Source organism: Stegostoma tigrinum, chromosome 13 (genome assembly GCF_030684315.1).
Source record: "Stegostoma tigrinum isolate sSteTig4 chromosome 13, sSteTig4.hap1, whole genome shotgun sequence".
In the NCBI taxonomy this organism is placed as follows: domain Eukaryota; kingdom Metazoa; phylum Chordata; class Chondrichthyes; order Orectolobiformes; family Stegostomatidae; genus Stegostoma; species Stegostoma tigrinum.
In genome coordinates, this window is record NC_081366.1 from 41,167,944 (window position 1) to 41,193,871 (window position 25,928).

The 25,928-nt window shown below is 40.9% G+C and overlaps 1 protein-coding gene across 5 annotated transcripts in view; it reads left to right on the forward strand.

Annotated features, from left to right (window-relative positions):
* sting1 (stimulator of interferon response cGAMP interactor 1) overlaps positions 1-25,928 on the forward strand; it is a 37,557-nt gene that overhangs the window by 6,023 nt on the left and 5,606 nt on the right. For 4 of the 5 annotated variants that reach the window (XM_048542983.2, XM_048542980.2, XM_048542981.2 and 1 more), the window contains exons 2-6: positions 5,097-5,326; positions 7,510-7,705; positions 13,380-13,488; positions 19,724-19,956; positions 20,232-20,418. In XM_048542983.2, coding sequence (XP_048398940.1) covers positions 5,097-5,326; positions 7,510-7,705; positions 13,380-13,488; positions 19,724-19,956; positions 20,232-20,418 — 955 coding nt within the window. Of the gene's footprint in view, positions 1-5,096; positions 5,327-7,509; positions 7,706-13,379; positions 13,489-19,723; positions 19,957-20,231; positions 20,419-25,928 lie in introns of those variants that run through there. The other variant, XM_048542985.2, reaches the window with a different exon arrangement.

The following is a 25,928-nucleotide window of genomic DNA, read 5'->3' on the forward strand; positions in this document are numbered from 1 at the left end:
TGAGCCCTGTACTTTGCCTTCCGGTTACTCCTACCAAAGTGCATCACCTCACACTTGTCTGCATTAAACTCCATTTTCCACCTCTCAGCCCAGCTCTGCGGCTTATCGATGTCTCTCTGCAACCTACAGCATCCTTCGTCACTATCCACAACTCCACCGACCTTAGTGTCGTCTGAAAATTTACTAACCCATCCTTCTACGCCCTCATCCAGGTCATTTATAAAAATGACAAACAGCAGTGGACCCAACACCGACCCTTGCGGTACACCACTAGTAACTGGTCTCCAGGATGAACATTTCCCATCAACTACCACCCTCTGTCTTCTTTCAGCAAGCCAATTTCCGACCCAAACTGCTATATCTCCCACAATTCCATTCCTCCGCATTTTGTACAATAGCCTATTGTGGGGAACCTTATCGAACACCTTGCTGAAATCCATATACACCACATCAACCGGTTTACTCTCATCTACCTGTTTGTCACCTTCTCAAAGAACTCAATAAGGTTTGTGAGGCACGACCTTCCCTTCACAAAACCATGCTGACTATCCCTAATCAATTTATTCTTTTCTAGATGATTATAAATCCTATCCCTTATAACCTTTTCCAGCACTTTACCAACAACTGAGGTAAGGCTCACTGGTATATAATTACCAGGGTTGTCTCTACTCCCCTTCTTGAACAGGGGAACCACATTTACTATCCTCCAGTCATCTGGCACTATTCCTGTAGACAATGACGAGTTAAAGATCAATGCCAAAGGCTCGGCAATCTCCTCCCTGGCTTCCCAGAGGATCCGAGAATAAATCCCATCCGGCCCAGAGGACTTATCTATCATCACCTTCTGAAGGATTTCTAATACCTCTTCCTTCTGAACCTCAATCCCACCTAGTCTAGTAGCCTGTATCTCAGTATTCTCCTCGACAACATTGTCGTTTTCTAGAGTGAATACTGTTGAAAAATATTCATTTAGTGCTTCCCCATCTCATCTGACTCCACACACAACTTCCCACTACTATCCTTGATTGGGCCTAATCTTACTTTCGTCATTCTTTTATTCCTTAAATACCTATAAAAAGCCTTAGGGCTTACCCTGATCCTATCCGCCAACAACTTCTCATGTCTCCTCCTGGCTCTTCTGAGCTCTCTCTTTAGGTCTTTCCTCGCTACCTCGTAGCCCTCAAGTGCCCTAACTGAGCCTTCACATCTCATCCTAACATAAGCCTTCTTCTTCCTCTTGACCAGAGATTCCACCTCCTTCATAAACCACGGCTCCCGCACTCTACAGCTTCCTCCCTGCCTGACAGGTACATATTTATCTAGGACACACAGGAGCGTTTCCTTGAATAAGCTCCACATTTCTAATGTGCCCATCCCCGCAGTTTCCTTCCCCATTCTATGCTCCCTAAATCTTGCCTAATCTCATCGTAATTGCCTTTCCCCCAGCTATAACTCTTGCCCAGTGGTATACACCTATCCCTTTCCATCACTAAAGTAAACATAACAGAATTGTGATCGCTATCACCAAAATGCTCACCTACTTCCAAATCTAACACCTGGCCGGCCTCATTACCCGGTACCAAATCTAATGTGGCTTCACCCCTTGTTGGCCTATCTACATACTGTGTCAGGAAGCCCTCCTGCACACTCTTGACAAAAACTGACCCATCTATAGTACTCGAACTATAATGTTCCCAGTCAATATCTGGAAACTTGAAGTCCCCCATGACAACTACCCTGTCTCTCTCACCCCTATCGAGAATCGTCTTTGCTATCCTTTCCTCTACATCTCTGGAGCTATTCGGAGGCCTATAGAAAACTCCCAACAGGGTGACCTCTCCTTTCCTGTTTCTAATGGTCTAGTTGGTGTGCCGAACACAAACAGAATATGCAGGATGGCTGATAGTGCAGATAAATGGAAAATGAAATTCTAGTATTGTAAACTCTGAGGTGGTTAAGCAATCTTCTTTCATTAGTAAATGCACTTAACCCTCATTTAATTAGAATGAATCTATGCAAATTCTTTATGGTTGGGTTTGTTCTGAAAGATCCTTGAACTGTGCTGTGGTTAACATATATTGCATAATTATTATTTTTATTTGCTGGAAAGCATTTGTATCTGTTTAACTGCACATTGTTAACTCTTCAAACGTGTAAATTAGTCTTAGCCATAGGACATGTCAAACTTGAAAATGGAAAGCAGTTGTTTTCCTACAAGAAAGCAAAATTTTAAAGTGGAAGGCAGGAGGTTTGAAGGAAATTCGTGGAAAACTATTTTCACTCAGAGTTTGGAGGTGGGTCCGAAATGTCATGTCCGGAAGGATAGTTGAGATGGGAAATCCCCCAATCTTTAAGAAGTATTTGAATGAGCATTAGATGTGTCATAACAATCAAGGCTGCAGGCCCAGTGTGGTTAAGTGGGACTATTGTAGGCATAGTATATTTTCACCAGTAGAGACTTGCTGGGCCAAAAGATATCTTCCGTACTACAGATTGTATAATTCTATGAAAGCCTTTTCCAAAATTTTATCATGTCAAATTGCACTCAGTCTGCCATTGTTTCAACCTTTGCAAGACATAAATACTCAAATATCTATTCCACACCACCAGGGGATGCTGGTGTAACATTCCTGGGATAAACTATTATAAGTGTTGTTATTGGACAAATGAGAATCTGATTATGATGTAACATAGAGGCATACACAGAGTCATAGGGTCTTACAGCACGGAAACAGACCCTTTGGTCCAATTCATCCACGTCAGCCAGAGACCTAATTTGACATAACAAAGTGTGAAGCTGGATGAACACAGCAGGCCAAGCAGCATCTTAGGAACACAAAAGCTGACGTTTCGGGCCTAGATCCAAACGTCAGCTTTTGTGCCCCTAAGATGCTGCTTGGCCTGCTGTGTTCATCCAGCTCCACACTTTGTTATCTCGGATTCCCCAGCATCTGCAGTTCCCATTATCTCTGATCACAATTTATACCTAATTTGACATAGTCCTATTTGCCAGCATGTGGCCCCTATCCCTCTAAGACACTTGTATCCACATACCCATCCAGATGTCTTTTAAATATACTAGTTGTAGCTGCCTCCACCTGTTCTTCTGGCAGCTTGTTCCATACAAGCACCACCCTCTGCATGAAAACAGTCCTTTTTCAACCCCTCTCACTTTGAACTTACGCCCTCTAGTTTTGGACTCCCCCACCCTCGGACAAAGGCTTTGGCTAATCATGCTATCAATCCCCATTATGATTTTATGAAACCTCTGTAAGGTCATCCCTCAGCCTCCAACTGTCCAGGTATAAAATCCCCAGCCTACTCAGCCTGTCCCTATAGCTCAGACTCTCCAGTCCGAGCAACATCCTTGCAAATTTTTTCTGCACCCTCCCAAGTTTAACAACAACTTTCCTATGGAAGGATGGCCAGAACTGTATGCAGTATTCTAAAACCAGCATCAACAATAATCTGAACAGCCGCAACATGAATCCTCAACTCCTTTACTCAATGTTCTAACCAATAAAAGCAGTGTGCCAAATGCTTTCTGCACCATCCTTTCAATGGGTAACTCCACTTTCAAGGAATTAAGTGCCTGCGCCCCTAGGTCTTTTTGTTTAGCAACATTCCACAAGGCCCTAACATTAACTACATAAGTCCTGATGGAGAAATTAATCCCGAAGAACCCAAGATGTGTTCTGCACACCTGAATTTCTTGTCGTCTAACATTTATTTTTTAATAATGTCATCAAGAAATATATACTGTTTTAAATACAATGTTACAAAGAAAATTTTAACTCCAAGAAGTGAGTGAGATTAGGCCAAATCAGAGTTTAAAGATCTAAAGAACTAAATCCTAACTTGTGCCCAACCTGTCTACATTTGGTTCCTCTCTCTGGAGGCATATCAGTAATTTAAATATGAACATGAGGCTGCATGCTTTATTTTTAGACAGTAATACAAGTTTAACTGGAGAGCTGGATTTCTCAAGTTTTACAACACCTAACAGAGACAGGAATAGGAAAACTGCATCTAGTAAGTAAGTATCTTTTCACTCACCTGTTGTGTTCAGCATGCCAGTTTCACCAACCTCTGCATTTAGACCGTAACTTTCCCTTAACCCTTTCCCTTGCTCCAGAGGCCACTGATACCCCCCCAAGCCCCGAGTCTCCTACCCTCCAGATCTCCAACCATCCCTTCTTACTGGTTTAGGGATTGGATTTACCTAGTCCTGTGACCTCCTCATCAATAGGAAGCCAAGCCTATCATCTCAGGTTGGCTTCTGGGCAGGGGACAGCATGTAAGGAAAAAAAGCAACATTCATGTTTCTCCTACTACACCTCAGCCCTGTCCCTCAGCTCCCACCAGATCATATATTTAATTAATTTTGTCCACTGACAGGTTTGAATTTCTGAGAAAATGGTGTATGATTTCTTTCTAATTCAAAAGGAGCTTTGAGTGATTTGCCTCATTTTTTTATTGTTAGGTGCTCTTGATTGTTCATTCAGTTGAGTGATGTACAGTAATTTCTCATTAGTAGTGCATCAGCTGCATACATTAGTTTCAGTTTTATGTTCCTGAGCTTGTTCAGTTCCATCAGTCTTTTACAATAAAACGGTACCCATGGCTAAGAGATAATCTTGTGTAATTATATCAGATTATTAATGGAATGAAAAAAATTGCAAAAAAATCACTTCAAACTAATCTGTGTAATTAGAAGATAGGGCACAGGTTCACAAGCAAAATGCAAGTTTAAGAATGAGGTCAGGAAATTCCTCTTTCCATAGATTCATGCAGCAATGTAAAATGAGCAATAGCAGGTTGACAGCATGTTTTACATCTGTCCCAATTTTCATTTTATACATGATGTGACAGCTGTAAAATGGGTATATATATTTTCTATCACCCATTTTAAAGATCTACCCTAAAAAATGACCAATGCGTGGAACAGTGTTTCAGATTGAGTTAAGGACTAGTGAAAACCCTGGAATCATTTAAGAACAACTTGAATCTACTGGATGTTTCTGGATGGTGGAACTAAAGTGGGCTATTGTGACCATTTGCATCAGCAACTCCTAATTTGTGATTTACTTTCACAGATGGTAGTCTTGTCACAAATGTTCGCAGATGACATACCACTGCCTCGTGGAAATGCAGCCAAATTGTCAGCCATCTTCGTTATGCTTGCATCTTTCAGCTATATGCTTATTTCTTCTGAAGTAAACATCATTGCACAGCAAATCATGCTTCAGCTTTTTATATCATTACTAGCTGGAGGTGTGTTAAAGCTGTGTGCATTTCTGGAAGAATGCAGGCACATCCCTTCCAGGTATGTACATTCCATTGTCAAAGAAAGAATGCAATTATCAACAGTTATGTAAATACCAAATGTTCCAAAGCAATTTTATCATTCCAAATGCCCTATTTGATTTTCTGCCCCATTTTGGTAACTTCTAATGTTTCCTAAAGTAAATATATGAAAAAATGTGTTAAAAAATTAAATCTTGGTGAGTATGTTTTCTTTAGATAAAATCTATGTTTCATTACCAACCTTAAATGCTTTGGTGATCGGTCCTTGATTTGAATTGAGTATCAGGTACAAATATACTTTGTTCTTTGATTCAAGTGTTGCTTCCTGAAAAAAATTACTAAAAAAATGCTCATATTTTCACAGATAAATTCAGTTAGACAGTGATTCTGGATTTTTGAAATGAAAAGGAATTATCTGTTCTTGTAATAACAACTATTGAGATCACTAATCGCTGTTCTCAAGCAATTATGTATGCCATAATATAGGGCTGTAACTGAAAAAAAAGTCCTGTAAACCTATATCAATGCTGAAAACTGGATATTGACATGAAACGATTGCTATATCATGCACAATTAAATGATTGATCGCAAAATATATATTGGTAGCGAGTTTTGAGAAGATTTGTAGCTCAGGTTGAGTTTCTGGATGTGAGTTTGCTCGCTGAGCTGGAAGGTTAGTTTTCAGACGTTTCGTCACCATTCTAGGTAACATCATCAGTGAGCCTGTTTGTTTGGGTTTGTTGCTGAGAAAACAGACAAAACGGGCTCAGAAACCATAACCACTCTCCCCTACATCAAAGACATTTCCAAAATGACTGCCAGACTACTCGGACCCCTTGGCATCAGGGTAGCCCACAAACCCACCAACACACTAAAACAGCAGCTAATGAACTTAAAAGACCCTATACAGACAACAAATAAAACGAACGTCATCTACAAAATACCTTGCAAGAACTGTGACAAACACTACATTGGACAAACTGGCAGAAAGCTAGCCACCAGGATACATGAACATCAACCAGCCACAAAACGACATGACCCACTATCACTCGTATCCTTACATACAGATGAGGAAGGACACCACTTTGATTGGGACAACACATCCATCCTAGGACAAGCCAAACAGAGACATGCACGAGAATTCCTAGAAGCATGGCAGTCCAACCGGAATTCCATCAACAAACACATTGACTTGGAGCCAATCTACCATCCCCTGAGAAAAAGAACAGGAAATGACATCACCAACACAGGAAATGACATCACCAACCCAAGGAAACCTAACCAGATAAATAGAAAGCGGGACATAACACCAGCACTTCGTCGGAGGCTCACTGATGATGTTACCTAGAATGGTGACGAAATGTCTGAAAACTAACCTTCCAGCTCAGCGAGCAAACTCACATCCATATATATTGGTATATATTTTAGTTATACAATATTGCACTGTAGTAACATGCAAACTAACATGCAAACCTAAAGTATACCAAAAGCTTTTGTGATAATTAAATTGTTTAGCTAGTCATTCACAAACCTGTGCTAAAGACACCCATTCATTACAGAATGAGGTCACTTAGACCATCCTCTCTGTGCTAATTGTCTGCCAAAAATTAGAACCAGATCCACTAACCTGCCTTCTTTTTGACCTCTGTAATTTCCACAAACTCAAATATTTATCCAGAACCCCCTCCAAAACGTGCAACAGTCTCTATCTCATCCAATACTCATGATAAAGTATTTCAACCTACAGTAATCCTCATTATTAAGAAACATCTTAGCCTCTGACCATGGACTCTCTAACCGTGTTCAATAATTTCATCATACTTGAAAAAGGAAGCATACATGAAGCCTTAGTTTATAACAGTATCTGTGGAAAAAGTGCTTAAGGGTTAACAAGAAATATTTTAAGCTATTTTCTAATCAACCTGCTCAGGGATGCTATTACATACCTCCTGAGCAGGTAGGACCTAGACCTTAGAAATATTTTAATTTCAAGACTCCTAATTCCTTCCACATGATGATGGTTAATTTGTATAGCTGTCCGCAGGTAGAAATTGAGGACTGTACAATTTGTAACGGGGTAAGAAGCTATTGAAAAGCATGACATTATTTAAAACTGGGTTAATTGTTTCTTGTAAGAGTAAAGTAGCTTTTTTTTCTTACTAATATTACTAATGAACTTTCAAGTGTCCACTTACTTTGCAGATACAAAAATAGCTGGAAGGCTTTCAATGCATCATTTAATATAAAAGGATATGGCTGTGGAATAGTGACATCTGTACTATTCTATTGCATTGTTCAGGACTGTAAGATTGATAACATTCATTTTCCAAGTTCTTTGGCATGGAATGTAAGCAATTGCTGTTTCTGCTATGCTTTCCTCAAGGTTTTTGGATTCCTTGTAAGTATTTATTTAATAAAGCTATATTTTGTAATATTTAAATCCGAGTTATTTTCACGAGCCCTTGTTTCAGGTTTTTCTCTAGCACTAACAGGCTGATGAATTTCATGGCATGTTTGGTTTAGACTGGGGTACGACCAAGAAGCGTCTGAATGGCAGAGAAGTGGTGGTGTCACGGTAATGTCACTGGACTGGTAATGCAGAATCTTGGACTAAGGTGCTAGGAGGTAGATTTGAGCCTCACTATGACAGGTGGTGAAATTTGAATTCGGCGAAAAGTTTGGGATTAAAAGCTAGCCTACTGATAACTACGTAACCATTGCTGATTGTTGTGATTGTGCATCTGATACACTAATTCTGTTTTGTAAGAAAATCTGGGCAGATCTACTGCAGTGATGTTGATTCTGAAATGGTCCAGCTAGCCACACAGTGCAAGGGCTGTTAGGAATGGGCAATATATCTTACTTTACCAGTGATCCACGCATTCCACGAGCGAATAAAAGATATTGCTATAATGACAGCTTGACGTCAAAGTATTTTACAGCTCGCTAATACATTTATTTTGTGAGCTAGTTTTATTTTTTATCAGCTTTTAAATTTGGATGGAAAGTGAGATTTATTTAAAGGGTAACAAAATTCCTAAAATACTTAGCTATTTAATTAAGAAACAGTAGGACAGTGTTTCCCGAAGATTTTTTCCAGTATGACTCCAAGTTAATGCCTTGGAGTTCATGCCCAACATGAACATAAGACCACAAGACGTAGGATCAGAAGTTAGGCCATTCAGCCCATCAAGTGTGCTCTCATGGCTGATAAGTTTCTCAACCCCATTACTCTGCTTTCTCCCCTTGACAATAAGGAACCTATCTATTCCTGTCTTAACGATACTCAATAACCTGACCTCCACAGCCTTCTGTGGCAGTGAATTCCATAGATTCACCACTCTCTTGCTAAAAATGTTTCTTCTTATTTCCCTGCTAAAAGGTCTTCCCTTTACTCTAAGGCTGTGCACTCGGGTCTTAATCTCTTCTACCAAAGGAAACATCTTCCCAACATCCACTCTGTCCAGGCCATTCAGTATTCTGTAATTAGATCCCCTCCCATTCTTCTAAACTCCATCGAACATAGACCCAGAGTCCTCAAATGTTCTTCATATGTTAGGCTTTTCATTCCTGGGTCCATTGTTGTGAACCTCCTCTGAACTCGCTCCATTGTCAGTAGATCTTTCTTGAGATATGGGGCCCAAAACAGCACAAAATACTCTAAATGTGGCCTGACCAGAGTCTTACAGAGCCTCAGACATATATCTCTGCTTTTATATTCAAGACGTCTCAAAGTGAATGCCAAAGTCGCATTTGCCTTCCTAATTACTGACTCAACCTGCAAGTTTACCTTGAGAGAATCCTGAACTATAACTCCCAAGTCTCTTTGCACTTCATACTTCATTTAGATAATAATCCATACCTCTATTCTTCTTACTATGGTGCATTACCTCACACTTTCCCAAATTGTACTTCATCTGCCACCTCTTTGCCCACTCTTCTAACCTGTCCAAATTTTTCTACAGCCTCCTCACCTCCTCAATAACACCTGTCCCTCTCTCTATCGTTGTATCATCTGCAAACTTAGCCAGAATGCCCTCAGTTCCTTCATCTAGATCATTAATGTATAAAGTGAAAAGTTGTGGTCCCAACACTGACCCTTGTGAAACACCACTTGTCACTGGCTGCCAATCTGAGAAAGACCCCTTCAACACCACTCCTGATGGTATTAGAAAAATATTATTGCATGGTGGATGGAGAGATTTCAGTCATTGAGCGTGTTAGGTAGACTTTAGTTCATATTGGGGTCAATGTGAGCTGTACAGTAGCCATTGTGCCCCAGAGCGTTCAGACCCAAATGTTGTCTCACAATCCCACTAGGTGGCCATAACAAGCTCATGAAGCCCTGCAGTCAGCAATCTAATTAAAAGTAAGGCTGATTTTAGTGGGACCTTGTAGAAATGGAGGGTGTGACTTTCAACTCCCTAAGGTGGGAAGAATAATAGCGAATATGATGAAACAATCAGGTGAGTCCAAAAGTCAGATTCATGTGTTGGGAAAAACCGACACAGCTAATCCTCTTCTCAGATGGTGAGATCAAATTCCCACCGTAGGGTGACAGGAAGTCTGTTTGTGTGGATTTGTATCTCATTTCTTAAACAATGCATACTATTAACTTCCCCTTCCCAATTAACTTTTCCCCAGTTGAGAAACTTGATGCTTCAAGCCCGACAGTAAAAATGAGATATGCGTTGATTTAATCCTCTGGCTCAAGTCCAGGTGAATTCACAATTGCTTTGGTATTTACTCTTGACTTTAGATCGAACTTCTACAACTGCGGCCCATGTCTCTGTGATCACCGGACATGGTATCTCCTTGTTCTACATCCACACAACTGGCCAATGCACAATGCAGCAGCTTTGGAACATCAGGCAGCATGATATCAGTTAGGCTGAGGCAGCACTTGTACTCTCACTGATAGCTTTGATGGGCAGGGCTGGCAAGTAGTCTCTGGCCTTGAGGTGTAAATTTAGTTCAGAGGCCACGGTTAGTCAAGTGGGGTGGGATGTACATAATCTGGGGCCTTTGGGGAACAATCCATGGTGTCATCAATGCTGCTGGGCAAGCTCAAATCTAGGGATTGACCACATTTTATTTGGTCGTAGAGGGAATGGCCACAGTTATGCAATTGATGATAGGATGGATGGGATCTGGTAGTGTATTGAAGGTGACTGTATTGTCTTGAAGTAGGAGGAGCCCAAGGCCAGTCACATTTACTTTGGGAAGAGTTTCAATATTGGAAGAGTATAAAGTCAACACGGCATAAGCATCTCAAGAGCTCTGAGATAAAGCAGTCTCAGGAGCCCCAGGAATTGCAGCACAGTCAAGAATGTGAAGCATGGGGTTAAGTCATGGATCACAGGCAGGTCCTGCACTGAATGCAAATTTGGAACCTCATTATATTGAGCTGAAAGTCATCGGCATAATAAGGAGTCTCTAAAGGGGAGAGAGTAAGCCAGAATTTTTCCAAGGGGGCAGGATATTGCATTAGGAAGCCCTCACAGGGGCTCCTGCGGTCATCATGACTGGCAGTTACTATGTAATGCTATTAACCTTCAATTCACAGTTAATCTGGAAGTCAGCATTTATCAAAGCATCCAAATCTGAAATGCACTCATAAACAAATCATTCAGAACACACTGTGATCATTAATTACCACCTGGCAATTTTTGTGATCCACAAGACTCAATGGAAGAAAGAACTGTCAAACACAACATTTGTCTTCCCAACTTGCCGATGCTCAGAGTCCCAAGAACATTATAGATGCCATAAACTCACACAAAGCAGGAAAACTGCTAACACATCACCTCGGAAGTAAATGGGGAGTGCTGGATTATTTGTTAGAGGTGGTTCTCTTGACAGCTGCTTAATGCCAAGGTAATATGTACGCCTTGGGCTATGTTACATGAGGGAAGGATAAATATCGCTGTGATAAAGTGATTAGTATCACTTCTATCAGTGATCATTTATTTCCTTTGCATCACCTGCACTGTTCCCTCTCTGAGGGCATAGCAATCATCTCTGATGTGATGGATGTCAGGGCAGAGTTCCGTCTTTAGTAACGCATGTATAATCTCCATTACACTTCTCAAAGGTATGCTTCAACCACTGGTTGCTGCACAGCATCCAGAGATAGTAGCATAATGGTAGCATCATTGGGCTAGTAACTAGCGACCCAGTTTGATATTCTGTGAACATGGGTTCAAGGTTCACCATGGCATTTAAAGTCAATGAATGAATCTGGACTATGTTTTAAAAAAGTGCTAGGCATCTAGAACGGTGACCATGAAACTATCATCAGCTGTCATTAAAAATCCTTATGGTTCACTAATGTCCTTCACAGTCATCTTTACCTGGCCTGGACTACATGTGACTACAGGCCCAAAGTAATGTGGTCGTCGCTTATAAGCCCCAGGAAGTCAAACAGTTCAAGGCAATTAAGGAATAGCACAAAATGCCATTAGCCATGTCTGAATCCCAGGAAATAATGAAGAAAAAAATTCCAGAGGGCAAGGCAGCAAAGGAATATGCACCAAAGAGCGGAAGTGTTCTGGAACTGCATCTACAGCCTTCAGTGCAGTTTCCCGAAAATGAGTGGGAACCAGTGCAGAAGGCAACTAAGGATGTCCAAACCACCATGTCATACCTCTGTCAGCTGTTGGAGGAGGATACAAGAACACAGTGGCAAAGCCTCGCTGGCAGCCATCAAAGTTACAGCCTTATATTTGTTGCAAATGTGATTCTTAAGGGAGCAACTTGGGATCTCTGTGGTATGTTTCAGTGCTTCATTCGTAATTGTACCCAGTATGCAAGTTTTGTCGTATCCCATCCATTCTTCTCATTCCCCAACGTGACACGGGGATTCAGGCATTGAGAGCGCCATGATTCTCATCCATCACCACCTTCCCACAAGGGAAAGGTGCAACTGATTTTACTCACACTGCTTTGACAGCACCCTGTCACCATTCTGTGGTGTTTGTGAACATAAAAGGATTCTAGTCCCTTAATGTTTCAATTCATTTGTAAATTTCTCAAGCCTGCATTAAATAACAGGAGAGCTGCCGCCACCCATATGTGCTGGAGCACTCATGATGCCAGCCTTTTAAAGCGCCCTTGACACATACAAGGATGGTTGGTGAGTGGGAATAGGTGCAGGAGCAGTTTGTGATCATGAAAACCTCATGAAGTGTTGAGTGTAGGAAGTGCGGTGGTCTGGAACATTTAATCGTTTGAGAAGATGAGGAATAAGTAAGCCCTGCAGTGGACATCATGCATGCAGGTGGTGAGGCTTTGTGGATGTGTTTGCAGTGGCGGAGTTAGAGTGATTATTGGCCCTGTGAGTGTGAGACAAGATGGTGCCACCTACCCTTGAGGACCCAAGACTGTATTTATGTGATGTTACTGTAATGGAACAGTTAATAGTTATTATAAGTTAAGTTTTCCAATAGAGTTAAGTTATTCCAAGTTCTTCTTTCTTTTGTTGTATTTTAGCTAATTGAATGAATTGTGTTTTACTTAATTTCAAGTAGTATGACAATGAAATTGCACCTGGAACACAGCACCTGACATTTACCTTTGAAATAAGAAAGAATTAGAGTCAAGGCAAACTTCTTAATATATTTTGAGGGGGCCTGGTCCAGCCCATAACATATTAAACATGCACTTTATTGAATGAATTGTGCAGCATCTTGTTTGTGTCGATAATAAGCTGAGGAGCATGTTCACATTCATGTTAACTTACTATTCCTCTCCACTATTCCTATCTTCACATGGGAACTTCAATTCTATGAATAATGTATTGGGCTAAGATGTTGTGAGTTTCAGAAAGGTATAGATGCCAATCAGTAGATTTTCAAGAGGAATTAGAAAACATTAACAGAAATACATGTGGTGGATTTAAAGTTTTGGAGAGAATACTTTTGTCAGTGTTTTCTCAATTCAGACATTGTAACACTTTGTGTTACTTGTGTTAAATCTAATAAAACACCCATGCTCACAAAAATACATGTTTTCAGTGTTTATTACACATACGCTTATTTACCTAAGTGACATGTTTTGACATTATTCTGCAGGACCCCACTCCAGCTGATATTTCGGAAATCTGTGAGGAGAGTAAATTTAATGTTGCTCATGGATTGGCTTGGTCCTATTACATTGGTTACCTGAAATTAATTTTGCCAAGTGAGTATCAGTAACATTCCTTTCATAACTTTTTTACTGATGCCATTATAATACCAGTCAATGTCCACTCCTTTGTTGACCACTTCACATTGTGAACTATTTAAAATCTATATGTTTTGCACATATGTTTTATACTTTAATGTTAAATACAAATTAGATCCATCAATTAACTCCATAAAAAGTCCAGATGTAACTAAAATAATATTCCTACAGCATCATTAGGAAAGGAAACAGATTGTTACTGTTAATTGCAAGGAACATTGAATGCAAAGGTAGGGAGGCAGTGGCTTGTTATTTCATGCTTGGTGAGACAACATCTGAAGATGTGACAACATCATTTTGGGCTGAAAGATGGCAAATGGAGTTTAGTATAGATAAATGTGAGGTGATTCACTTTGGGAGGAATAATAGGAAGGCAGAATACTGGGTCAATGGAAAGATTCTTGGTAGTGAAGTGCAGAGGGATCTTGGTGTCCATGTACATAGATCCCTGAAAGTTGCCGCCCAGGTTGATAGTGCTGTTAAAAAGGCTTACGGTGTGTTAGGTTTTATTGGTAGAGGGATTGAGTTCCAGAGCCGTGATGTCATGCTGTAACTGTACAAAATGATAGTGCGGCCTCATTTGGAATATTGCATGCAGTTCTGGTCGCGCCATTACAGGAAGGATGTGGAAGCATTGGAAAAAGTGCAGAAGAGATTTACCAGGATGTTGCCTGGTGTGGAGCACAGGCCCTATGAAGAAAGGCTGAGGGACTTGGGTCTGTCCTCATTGGAGAGAAGGAGGCTAAGAGGGGATTTAATAGAGACATACAAGATGATCAGAGGATTAGATAGGGTGGACAGTGAGAGTCTTTTTCCGACGATGATGACTTCAGCTTGTACAAGGGGGCATAGCTACAAATTGAGGGGTGATAGATTTAAGACAGATGTCAGAGGCAGGTTCTTTACTCACAGAGTGGTAAGGGCATGGAGCGCCCTGCCTGCCAATGTAGTTAATTCAGCCACATTAGGGGCATTTAAACAGCCCTTGGATAAGCATATGGATGATGATGGGATAGTGCAGGGGGAGGGACTCAGATTAGTTCGCAGGTCGGCGCAACATCGAGGGCTGAAGGGCCTGTTCTGCGCTGTATTGTTCTTTGTTCTATGTTCTATGAAGTATTATATACAGCAAATTGTTTTCCTTATTTAAGAAAAGATATAAATGTGTTTGGAAGCAGTTCACTGGTTGACTAGACTAATACCTAAAATGAGATAACAAGATTTGGAGCTGGATGAACACAGCAGGCCAAGCAGCACCTTAGGAGCACAAAAGCTGACGTTTCGGGCATAGACCCATCATCAGAAAAGTGGCGTGGGAAGAGAGTTCTGAAATAAATCGGGAGAGAGGGGGAGGCAGACCGAAGATGGAGAGAAAAGAAGATAGGTGGAGAGGAGAGTATGGGTGGGGAGGTAGGAAGGGGGTAGGTCAGTCCGGGGAGGACGGACAGGTCAAGGGGGCGGGATGAGGTTAGTAGGTAGGAAATGGAGGTGCGGCTTGAGGTGGGAGGAGGGGATAGCTTGAGAGGAAGAACAAATTAGGGAGGCGGGGATGAGCTGGGCTGGTTTTGGGATGCAGTGGGGGGAGGGGAGATTTTGAAACTGGTGAAATCCACATTGATGCCATTGGGTTGCAGGGTTCCCAAGCGGAACATGAGTTGCTGTTCCTGCAACCTTCGGGTGGCAGCATTGTGGCACTGCAGGAGGCCAAGGATGGACATGTCGACTAAAGAATGGGAGGGGGAGTCGAAATGGTTCGCGAGTGGGAGGTGCAGTTCTTTATTGCGAACCGAGTGTAGGTGTTCTGCAAAACAGTCTCCAAACCTTCGCTTGGTTTCCCCAATGTAGCGGAAGCCACACCAGGTACAGCGGATGCAGTATACCACATTGGCAGATGTGCAGGTGAACATCTGCTTGATGTGGAAAGTCATCTTGGGGCCTGGGATGGGGGTGAGGGAGGAGGTGTGGGGGCAAGTGTAGCACTTCCTGCGGTTGCAGGGGAAGGTGCTGGGTGTGGTGGGGTTGAGGGGAGTGTGGAGCGGACAAGGGAGTCACGGAGAGAGTGGTCTCTCCGGAAGGCAGACAAGGGTGGGGATGGAAAAATGTCTTTAGTGGTGGGGTCAGATTATAGATGGTGGAAGTGTCGGAGGATGATGCGTTGTAGCTGGAGGTTGGTGGGGTTGTATGTGGGGTCGAGGGGGATTCACTTTTGGCGTTTATTGCAGGGGCGGAGTGTGAGGGATGTGTTGCGGGAAATGAGGGACACACGGCCGAGAGTGTTCTCGACCACTGTGGGAGGGATGTTGTGGTCCTTGAAGAACGGGGACATCTGGGATGTACGGGAGTGGAATGCCTCATCCTGGGAGCAGATGCGGCGGAAGCGAAGGAATTGGGAATAGGGGATGGAATTTTTGCAGGAGGGTGGGTACACCTGGCGCTTTCCCCAGCAACCGCAGCAAATGCTACACTTGGCCCCACACCTCCTCCCTCACCCCCATCCCAGGCCCCAAGATGACTTTCCACATCAAGCAGATGTTCACCTGCACATCCGCCAATGTGGTATACTGCATCCGCTGTACCCGGTGTGGCTTCCTCTACATTGGGGAAACCAAGCGAAGGTTTGGAGACTGTTTTGCAGAACACCTACACTCGATCTGTAATGAGCCATTTCAACTCCCCCTCTCATTCCTCAGACGACATGTCCATCCTGGGCCTCCTGCAGTGCCATAATGATGCCACCCGAAGGCTGCAGGAACAGCAACTCATATTCTGCTTGGGAACTCTGCAGCCCAATGGTATCAATGTGGACTTCACCAGCTTCAAAATCTCCCTTCACCCTACTGCATCCCAAAACCAGCCCAGCTTGTCCCCTCTCCCTACAGCATCCCAAAACCAACCCAGCTCATCCCCGCCTCCCTAACCTGTTCTTCCTCTCACCTATCCCCTTCTCCCACCTCAAGTCGCACCTCCATTTCCTACCTACTAACCTCATCCCGCCCCCTTGAACTGTCCATCCTCCCCAGACTGGCCCATCCCCTTCTTACCTCCCCACCTATACTCTCCTCTCCACCTATCTTCTCCTCTATCCATCTTCAGTCCGCCTCCCCCCTCTCCCTATTTATTTCAGAATCTTCTCCCCATCCCCCTTTTCTGATGAAGGGTCTAGGCCTGAAACGTCAGCTTTTGTGCTCCTAAGATGCTACTTGTCCTGCTGTGTTCATCCAGCTCCACACTTTGTTATCCCAGATTCTCCAGCATCTCAGTTCCCATTATCTCTAATACCTGGAATGGACAGGTTAACTTTTGAGGACAGGTTGGACAAGCTAGTTTTGCATCCACCAGAGTTTAGAAGATTTAGAGGGCACGGAACATTTTCTTTACAGGGTCACCAGTCTTTAGGGCAAAGATAACAGAGTCATTAAATATTTTTTAAGACAGAGGTAGATAGATTCTTGATAAGCAAGGTAGTGGTAAGTTACCGGGAGTACTTAGGAGAAGTAATTAGATGAACCGTGACCTTATTGAATGCCACAACAGGCCCAGGAGGCTGAGAGGCCTATGTGTGTTCCTTATTTGTACGTTTGTACATTCTGTACATACTCAAGATGTGATTATGATAGTCATGATTCACTGTCTAGTTAATGGACTTGATAGAATAAGTCTATCCAAACCCAGACTTCATCAAAATATTCAACAATCTTTGTTCTTTGCGACATTGTATTTATTTATTATTGCGACAATCTTTTCGACAAAATTTATTGTGGCTTTCCTCTGAACCTTTTTCAAGGCCACTGTGATATAAGGTAATGGTTATGAAAGGATTAATGCTGGAGACTGCATTATGCTCCACCCAGTCTGAAATCATGTGGTCTTGGGTGGGTTAAAAACATCTTCAAATCTCAAAGAGAGCAGACCTGTTTAACCTAGGTCTTCTCATAATCTTTTGTAAGAATTGTCTAATGTAACTTGTACCTGATTGATATCCTGCAATGAGCTACATCTTATTTACAACAATATTCAAGTTAAGGTTTACAAGTGATTTCCCTGTACCACTGGAAACCAAGTAGACCATTAGACCCATTCAAGGAAAGAGAATGATAGCAGAAAATTATCCCAACCGTAAACTGGAATTGATTGGAATTTATTTTCATTAATTCATGGGATGAGGGTGTTGCATTTATTGCTTATGTCTAGTTGCACTTAATGAGGTGGTGGTGAGTTGTGTTCTTGAACTTTTACATTCTACGTGCTGTAGGCCAACCCATAATGACATAAGGGAGGGAATTCCAGGATTTTGACTCAATGAGACTGAAGGAATAGTGACGTATGTCCAAATCAGGATAGTGACTGGCTTGGAGGGCAAGTTACAGGTGGTGTCATTCCCATTTATCTGATACCCTTGGTATTCTGGATTGATATCCACTTGGAAAGGCATGGGTTAATTAGGAATAGTTAGCATAGCTTTGTCAAAAGGAGGCCATGCCTAATAAATTTGTGAGAATTTTTTGATAATGTCATCAATTTTATGGATGAAGGAAGTCCAGATGATGTAGTTTCTATGGATTTTAGAAAAGTTTTTGACAAGGTCCCACATGGGAGACAGATTGAGAAGGTTAAAGTACATGGAGTTGAGGGAAACCTGGCAGATTGGACCAGAAACTGGCTCAGTAATTGAACACAAAGAGTAGTGGTGGAAGGTTGATTGAGTGACGGGAGATCGGTGTCCAGTGATGTACCACAAGGATCAGAACATGGGACCCTTATTGTTTGCTATATACATAAATGATATAGATGAAAATGTGGGGACTGTTAAGCAAATTTGCGGACAACACCAAGACTGGCAAAGTGGTTAAAAGTGAAGAAGATGCTTGTAGGTAACAGGAAAATATAGATGTGTTGGTCAGATGGGCAGACCGGTGGCAGATGGTATTTAACCCTGATAAATGTGAGTTGACAGGAATATTTAATGAATGACAGAACACTGAGTGGCTTGGAGGAACAGAGGCATCTTGGGATCATTATTCATAGATCCATAAAATTAGCAGAGCACATGAATCGGATCGTTAAAAAGAAATATGTGACACTTGCTTTTATCAGTCATGGCGTAGAGTATTAGAGCAAAGAGGTAATGTTGCAACTGTATAGCGTGTTGGTCAGGCCACACCTGGAGTACTGTGTGCAGTTATGGTCACCTAACTGCAAGAAGAACATGATAGCACTAGAGGGAGTTCAGAAGAGGTTCACCAGGATGTTGCGTAGAATGGAGAAATTGAGCAATAAGGAGAGACTAGATTAGGCTTGGATTGTTTGCTTTAGAGGAGAGAAGAGGGGGGACATGACTGTGGCGTATAAGGTTATTAGGGGTATGGCCAGGGTGAATTGAGAGCAGCTGTTCCCCTTGGTTGAGGGGTCAATCATGCGAGGGTGTAGTTTTAAGGTAAGGGGCAGGAGATTCAGAGATGATTTGAGAAAATCTCTAACAGTAGGAGGTGATGAGAATGTGAAATGCATTACCTGATAAGGTAGTGAAGGCTGGGAACTTTAAAAACTTTAAAAATATTTAAGTACTTCAAATTTCATGACATTCAACAGTATGAAACAAGTGCAGGAAATTGGCATTAGCGCACTTTTAATAGTGGCTGTGTCAACACAGATTCGATGAGCTGAAGGGTGTTTTCTGCGCTGCATGACTCCATGAATCTAATGGCATTTCAGCACAAACAACAGTAACCACCTCATTTGCCATTAGATCAAATCCAAATACCACACAAAACTTTTATGGTAAGCACTGCATAGTAACAATATACAGGAACCCTTACCAAGTCAATTCTGGTATGGAGGGTGGTTAATCACAGAGTGACATGAGGACTGACTTTATTAACTCTCACAGCACAAGGTATTTACTCAAAATTACTGTGCATTTACTTAAATTTTTATTAGCAGTTATTCTAAATTTAAAATACTTTGTTTTACCTTTATCAATAATGAAAATGATCTATTAATTAAAATATTACAATAACATTTTACACAATTGCGTAGACAGCACTAACATCCAAACTACTTACAATATATGTAAAACTTAAGTGAAATCGTCAAATTGAAACTGTACTCCCTGTATGATTTGAAATTAAAAATATTCCTTTGCATTGTTTATTTTGAGTCGCTGTTTAAGTTAACAATGTTTTGTGCTTTTCAGATCTGGAAGAAAGAATAAAAAGACACAACATTAAAAATGTACTAGATTGCAAAGAAAATTGGAAGTTGTACATCCTAATCCCATTCAGCTGTAAGATTTATGGCAAACTGGAGAAGATGGACAGTAAGATTGAATTCTGTCAAAACCTGCCAGAGATCTGTATTGACAGAGCGGGGATAAAAGCAAGAAGTTACAGGAATAGTATTTATACCATTTATGATCAAAATAACAGGGTACAGAATGCATTTCAAATAATTAAAGTTTATCTTCTACCTTCTGGAGTTGAATTTTGTGGATATTATATGATTACATAATAAGAGTAGTTTACAAACTGAAATTTTTTGGTGGTATTCATTCTGAAAATTAACGTTAAGATAAATAAATATCAACCTATTCAAACTTAGGTAAAATTACCTACTGATATGAAAATAGATTTCAACCTCATTAACTAGCTTCTTGAATTTACTACTAACCATTCAGTAATGCTGTGCCTTCCTCCCTGTCATAGCCTCATCACTGTGTCCTTGAATATGCCACACCACTGGGGTCACTGTTTGAAATGTCGAACGATGCCTCTGCAGCTTTTAGCAAAGAGAAGTGTCTAGAGCAGGCCAAGTTGTTCTATGTCACCTTAGTGAATATCCTGAACAACTCTCAAGAATGTGCAGGTTACTTTAGACTAATTCCATATGACGGTATGTATAAATATTCATTTCTGTACTTGTTTAGGACTTGCCTTTCAGGATCACAAGTTGAATCCATTGAGGCATTCATCAGATGATTTACATCAAGTCTCTGAATTGATGTAAAACTCATTTTTCATTGGTCTTCATTATGAGCAAAATGTATTTCCATTTAAAGAGACCTTAGAATAAATTCACCATAGAATGTAAGCAGAGTTTCACAATTCAAGTAATGCGCTATTCTTCTATTTTCTTTTTCAAGAATGCTTATACATTTGTTGCGTTTCTGATTTGTACATTTGTCGTCCTCTGACAGACCCTTTGGCATTGTAATAAAGCCATCAAAATGTCACTGATACTGAATCAATACCTGACAGGAGACTCTATGAAGCCTCGGCTGGATTTCCCTTCCTGACACTGAGCAAACACACATCAGGAGGACCAAATGGGAGGCATGTGGGCTGTAGTTGTCTAAATAGAGATGTACAGTGTGGAAGCATACCCTTCAGTCTAACTCATCCATGCCATTTAGATACCCATTTACCAACATTTAGCCCATATCCTTCTATTATCTTCCTATTTCTAAAGCCATCCAGATGCCTTTTAATGTTGTAATTGTATTAGCCTCACCACCACATCTGGCAGCTCATTCCATACACACACCACCTTCTGTGTAAAAAAGCTGTCCCTTAGGTTCCTTCTAAATCTTTCCCCGTCACAAATCTATGCCCTCTCGTTTTGGATTCCATTACCCTAGGAAAAAGACCTTGGCTTCTCACCCAATCCATGCCCCTCATGATTTTATAAACTTCCGTAATGTCACCCCTCAACTTCTGACCCTCCAGGGAAAATAGCCTCAGCCTTTTCAGCTCACGTTATGGCTCAAACCCTCCAACCCTTCTTTTCCTGACCTCTTTCAAATCGCACAACATGTTTCCTATAGCAGGGAGACCAGAATTGAACACCGTATTCCAAAACTCATTCAGGCAGCCTTCCAAACCTTGGAAAATGTGTTGGACCATGAGTTGAGAATTATTTAAATGGAGAGGGACTGCAGAATGCTGCTGTACAGAATGATCTGAGTGTTCTTTTACATGAATCACAAAAAGTCAGCATGCCGTTACAGCAAGTAATGACAAAGGAAGATTTAATGTTCATTTTCATTGCAAGAGGGTGCAGAATTAAAGTAAGGCTGATAACAACCATACACTTAAAGAGACATCAGGGTTGCCATTTAAGTGCCTGCTCCAAATACAATCTTCCGTTGGGTTGTTACATTCATCAAGCTGGGTGTATTCCTGAAAGCTGCAGGAAGCAGACCACCAGTAAGTTAGTTCATGATCTTCTAGGGGAAGGCAGTGAGGATTTGGGAACCTTTTGAAAAGTAGATTTAATACCTCTTCCTAACTAAGCTGTCAGATTCATCACATAAAACTAAATGTCAATAATACTGCAAATGCTTATGGGTTCTCTCCTTTAAAGGTCAGAGGCCATTAAATTGATTAATACCATGTAAAACTTCAGATGTACTAAAATAATTCAGTGTATAAACTTCTCTGCATTCTGCATTCATTATGGAGAATCAGATATTACAGTATGTAAGAGATTCTGTAGCTTGATTTTCACATTAATCTAATATCCTGATAAATGCTGAAGGTTTGATACATTCATCCAGTATCCATTAGGAACAGGATCAATGAGCTATATTATTCAGCAGGAAGTTTGTGAAATATACAAAAATAATATTAAAAACTTCCAAGTGCCCATGAAGAATTGCTCTTCTTATTAGCTCATATAAATGTTAATAAAACACAGACAACAGACAGGGTAGATAAAACAAAATTATTTCCACTGTTTATAGACTCTAGAACTACAGGCAAAATCTGAGAATTAGGCCCAGACTGTTCAGGAGAGATATTAAGAAGCACAAAGGGTGCTGGAACTCTCTTCCACCAGTGGCAGTGGATGCTGGATCATTTATTATTCTTAAATCCAATATATTTAATTATTTAGTTATGCAAAAGTAAAAAGGGATAAGGGCCAAAGTTTGGTTAATGATTAGTCCCAATCTCATTGAATGATGGAACAGGCTTGAGGGGTTGCGTGGCCTACTTCTGTTCCTACATATGCAGTATAAGATGGTGTGATCAACTGTAATGGAGAAGTGGAGATTAAATGAAAGAAAATCCTTGGTTTTCACTTTGTAAGTAATAAATAACAATTTATTTATTTAACCCATAATTGTGACCAAAACAACAGATCTACTAACAAACCAAACAATTGCTCTCTAACTCCTATCTATTCCCTAACTGAACAAACTTCTACGGATATGCTATTCCAAAAAACACAAGTACCACTTATATCACCCAAGTTATAAGAAAAAGAAATTAAAACCTAGCCTCCCAAGGTCCACACAGAATGTGTCTTCTGGAAGGTTCTGCCTTCTCCATTGTCTATCCAGTCATAAACACCTTTTTTCTGCTGACCCTGCTCTCAGGGATGCTTTCTCTGTGATGACTTTTAGCTAGAAGTGCCGTGGTACCTTTTATGAATAAAATGGTGCTTTCTTAGAGAGCTTAGCGATTTCTTGTGAGAGCCTGATGTTTATTTTTCAGATGACGGTTCACTCCCACCCCCGATTTTCAAAACACCCTCTCCTTTTCTGTCTTGGATGACACACCATTTTTTTAACAATACCATTGGTCCAATGTTGTCAAAACCATCAGATTTATATTCAATTGGCTTTCGATCGCTAAGTGCTTGATTTAAATTAGGTGGCTAATTCCTGCTAGTTCCCAAAATATCAAAACAGGCCTAAAGTTTCCAATGACACAGCCAATTGATATATGTTTCAATTTTAGAACTGGCTGTACATTTTCAGCTACAAACAGATTTTTTTTCTGTATAAATCTCAAAGCTTAGAAATACACTTTATATCTTAAGGGAACCACACTCTATACACAACTTCACAGTGCTACTTACTGTCTCCTACTATTGTCCAAATAAAAATCATGTAAACATAATAAATATGGGCAGGAATAGCTGATTTAGGCCCTCGATCTGACTCTGCCATTCAATAAATCATGTTGACTTGACTGTGTGACCTTAAGTTCTGTCCTACCTGACCATCCTAAACCCTTTAATCCCTTGTCAGTTATCAATCAAACAGCGGTCTAATTGAGCCCAGTACAAAAGGAAGATGATTGGAACATACAGTTGAAAGTTCGTCAGGTGGCTTGAGCCATAAGGTTCTATCAGTATTGAAAGGCCAAGTGAGAGAAATTTCTTGAGTACTGATGTTACAAATCCATCTCTCCTGCTTGCCTAGTGCAGATCCCTGAAATACAAGCTGGTTTCTGTGCGACAATGTCAATGTTCATTGTTCCAGGTTTGATGATCACAGGTGATATGTTTCATCTCCAACATGTAAAATACAGGTAAATGAGGAGATTTTTGTACCTGAGTGAGTGGGCTAGTTTGGGTCATCTGATTAAATGTTCTTCAGATGATTTCAGTTATTTCATGTTGGTTTCTTGAAGCTTGGCTAATATGTGTGTCATGGGCAGCTAATCCTGTATCCATTTTACATCAGTATTTCTCATTTTTAAAATCATTTCAATTCATTAACATCACAGAGGTTAAAATCAGATAATGGAATTCAAAACCAATTTTTGATTTGGAGAGGTTGTTTTACCTTGTTGGAGAGCATAGCTATAGGGAGCATAATTTCAAATTAAGGGATTGCACACTTATGACAGAGATGAGTAGGAATTCTGCCTCTCAGTCAATCTTTGGAATGCTTTACCACAGAGAAATGCAGAGGCTGAGTGGCTATGTATGTTCAAGGCTGAGATAGATTTTTAATCAGAAAAGGAATCAAGGGTTATTGGGGATAAAGCAGGAAAGTGGAATGAAGGATTATCACATCAGCCATGATTTCATTGAATGATAGAGCTGACTTGATGGGCTGAAATGCCTACTTCTGCTCCAAAATCTTATGACCTTGTAATTTTAGTACTATCATGACACTGCCTACAGCAGTCTAGGTATCATTTGACCAATGCTCTGGAAAGCTGTAGCAAAACTTCCTTACTTAAATTTTGCATCCCCTTGCAGTGAAAAACCAACATTCAATTTTCCTTTCTAATTACTTGCTGTAACTGCATGCTGACATTTTTGTGATTCATGTAAAAGAGCACTCAAATCTTTCTCTACTGCAGCATTCTGCAGTCTCTCTCAGTTTAAGTAATACTCTGTGAAATAACTCAACAGAGGCCAGTATCCTCTCACCAAGTCACCCTTTGTTTATACGTGTAGGGTCCTTGAAACTGATCCAGCTCTCAGAGCCAGCTTTCAGAGTGATCAAGATGTCTGTCACTCCTGTTCTGTCAGCCAGGGCTCCCAGATTGGACCAGATTAACAGCTCCAATCAGGGCACTGATATTCTGTGATGACCACTTAATTGACATTGTTACAATCACTACACTCTGCATTTCTGTTCTTTCTACAGAAATAGACAACTTCAAAACTTCTCGCGTTATACCCGAAATTCTAAATGTTTACTCATTCACTTATCCCAGCTATGTCCCTTGGCAGACATCAAGGGTAAAATTTTGTGATGCCACCAGGAAAATGTAACAAAATGGGTCAGGGAACTTAATTGTATAGGAATCCTAAAATCAGCTTCCTGACATCAGCAGGGAACTTGGGACTCAAGTCCTTCAAACTTTAAAATGATAGGCATCGGGAAGCCCTCTTGCATTCATTTGCATGTCATGCATTCTAATGAAATGTCACTAGAATTATCCCCCTTCCCAATTAACTTGCCTGCACATGCACAATATATGCCTTCTTGTTCATGACTGGATATAAGTGACATGCAGCAAGTGTGCACTAATTGGATTTGGAATCAGTAGCCATTGATTTGTTCTCTTGGGAAGTGTTTTCAGAGCAGGTATTTATTGGGAATGGGTGGCACCAGTTGAACGTGATACAGAGTCTGGCCAATTGAAGCAGGGTGTCTCGAGCAGGGAGGCAGCCTGTACAATGCAAAGGGAGACAGAATGTATTGTGCACAGGAACGAATGTTAGTCTTATCATATGCATAGTCCACCTGTAGATGGGTGAATGTCTTAATTCTGTGCAGGAATGTTGTAACAAAAATCATCCCAAAAGGCAGTGTTAGTGCTATCCGCAGTGGGTCTTCAGGGTTAAACTGAGGGTATTGGAGAGAAGGTGGAACCATGACAGTGAGGACAGGGAAATGAGTTGCACTGGAGTAGGAACGCCAGAGTTGGGTTTAGGCCTTGGACGGTTTCTAGTAGGTAGCGCTCATAGAATCAAATACAATAGGTGGCTTGGATAACAGGTGTACTAGGTGTGTTTCTTATAAATGGAAGTCATCAAAGCAGTCAGGGATTAGAGGAGAGGTTTTGTGAAAATTTGAGATTGTATCCTTAAGAATAGTATACAAGTGGGATTTTGAGATGAATGGTCCTTGATGTTGACAGTTGTGATTAAAG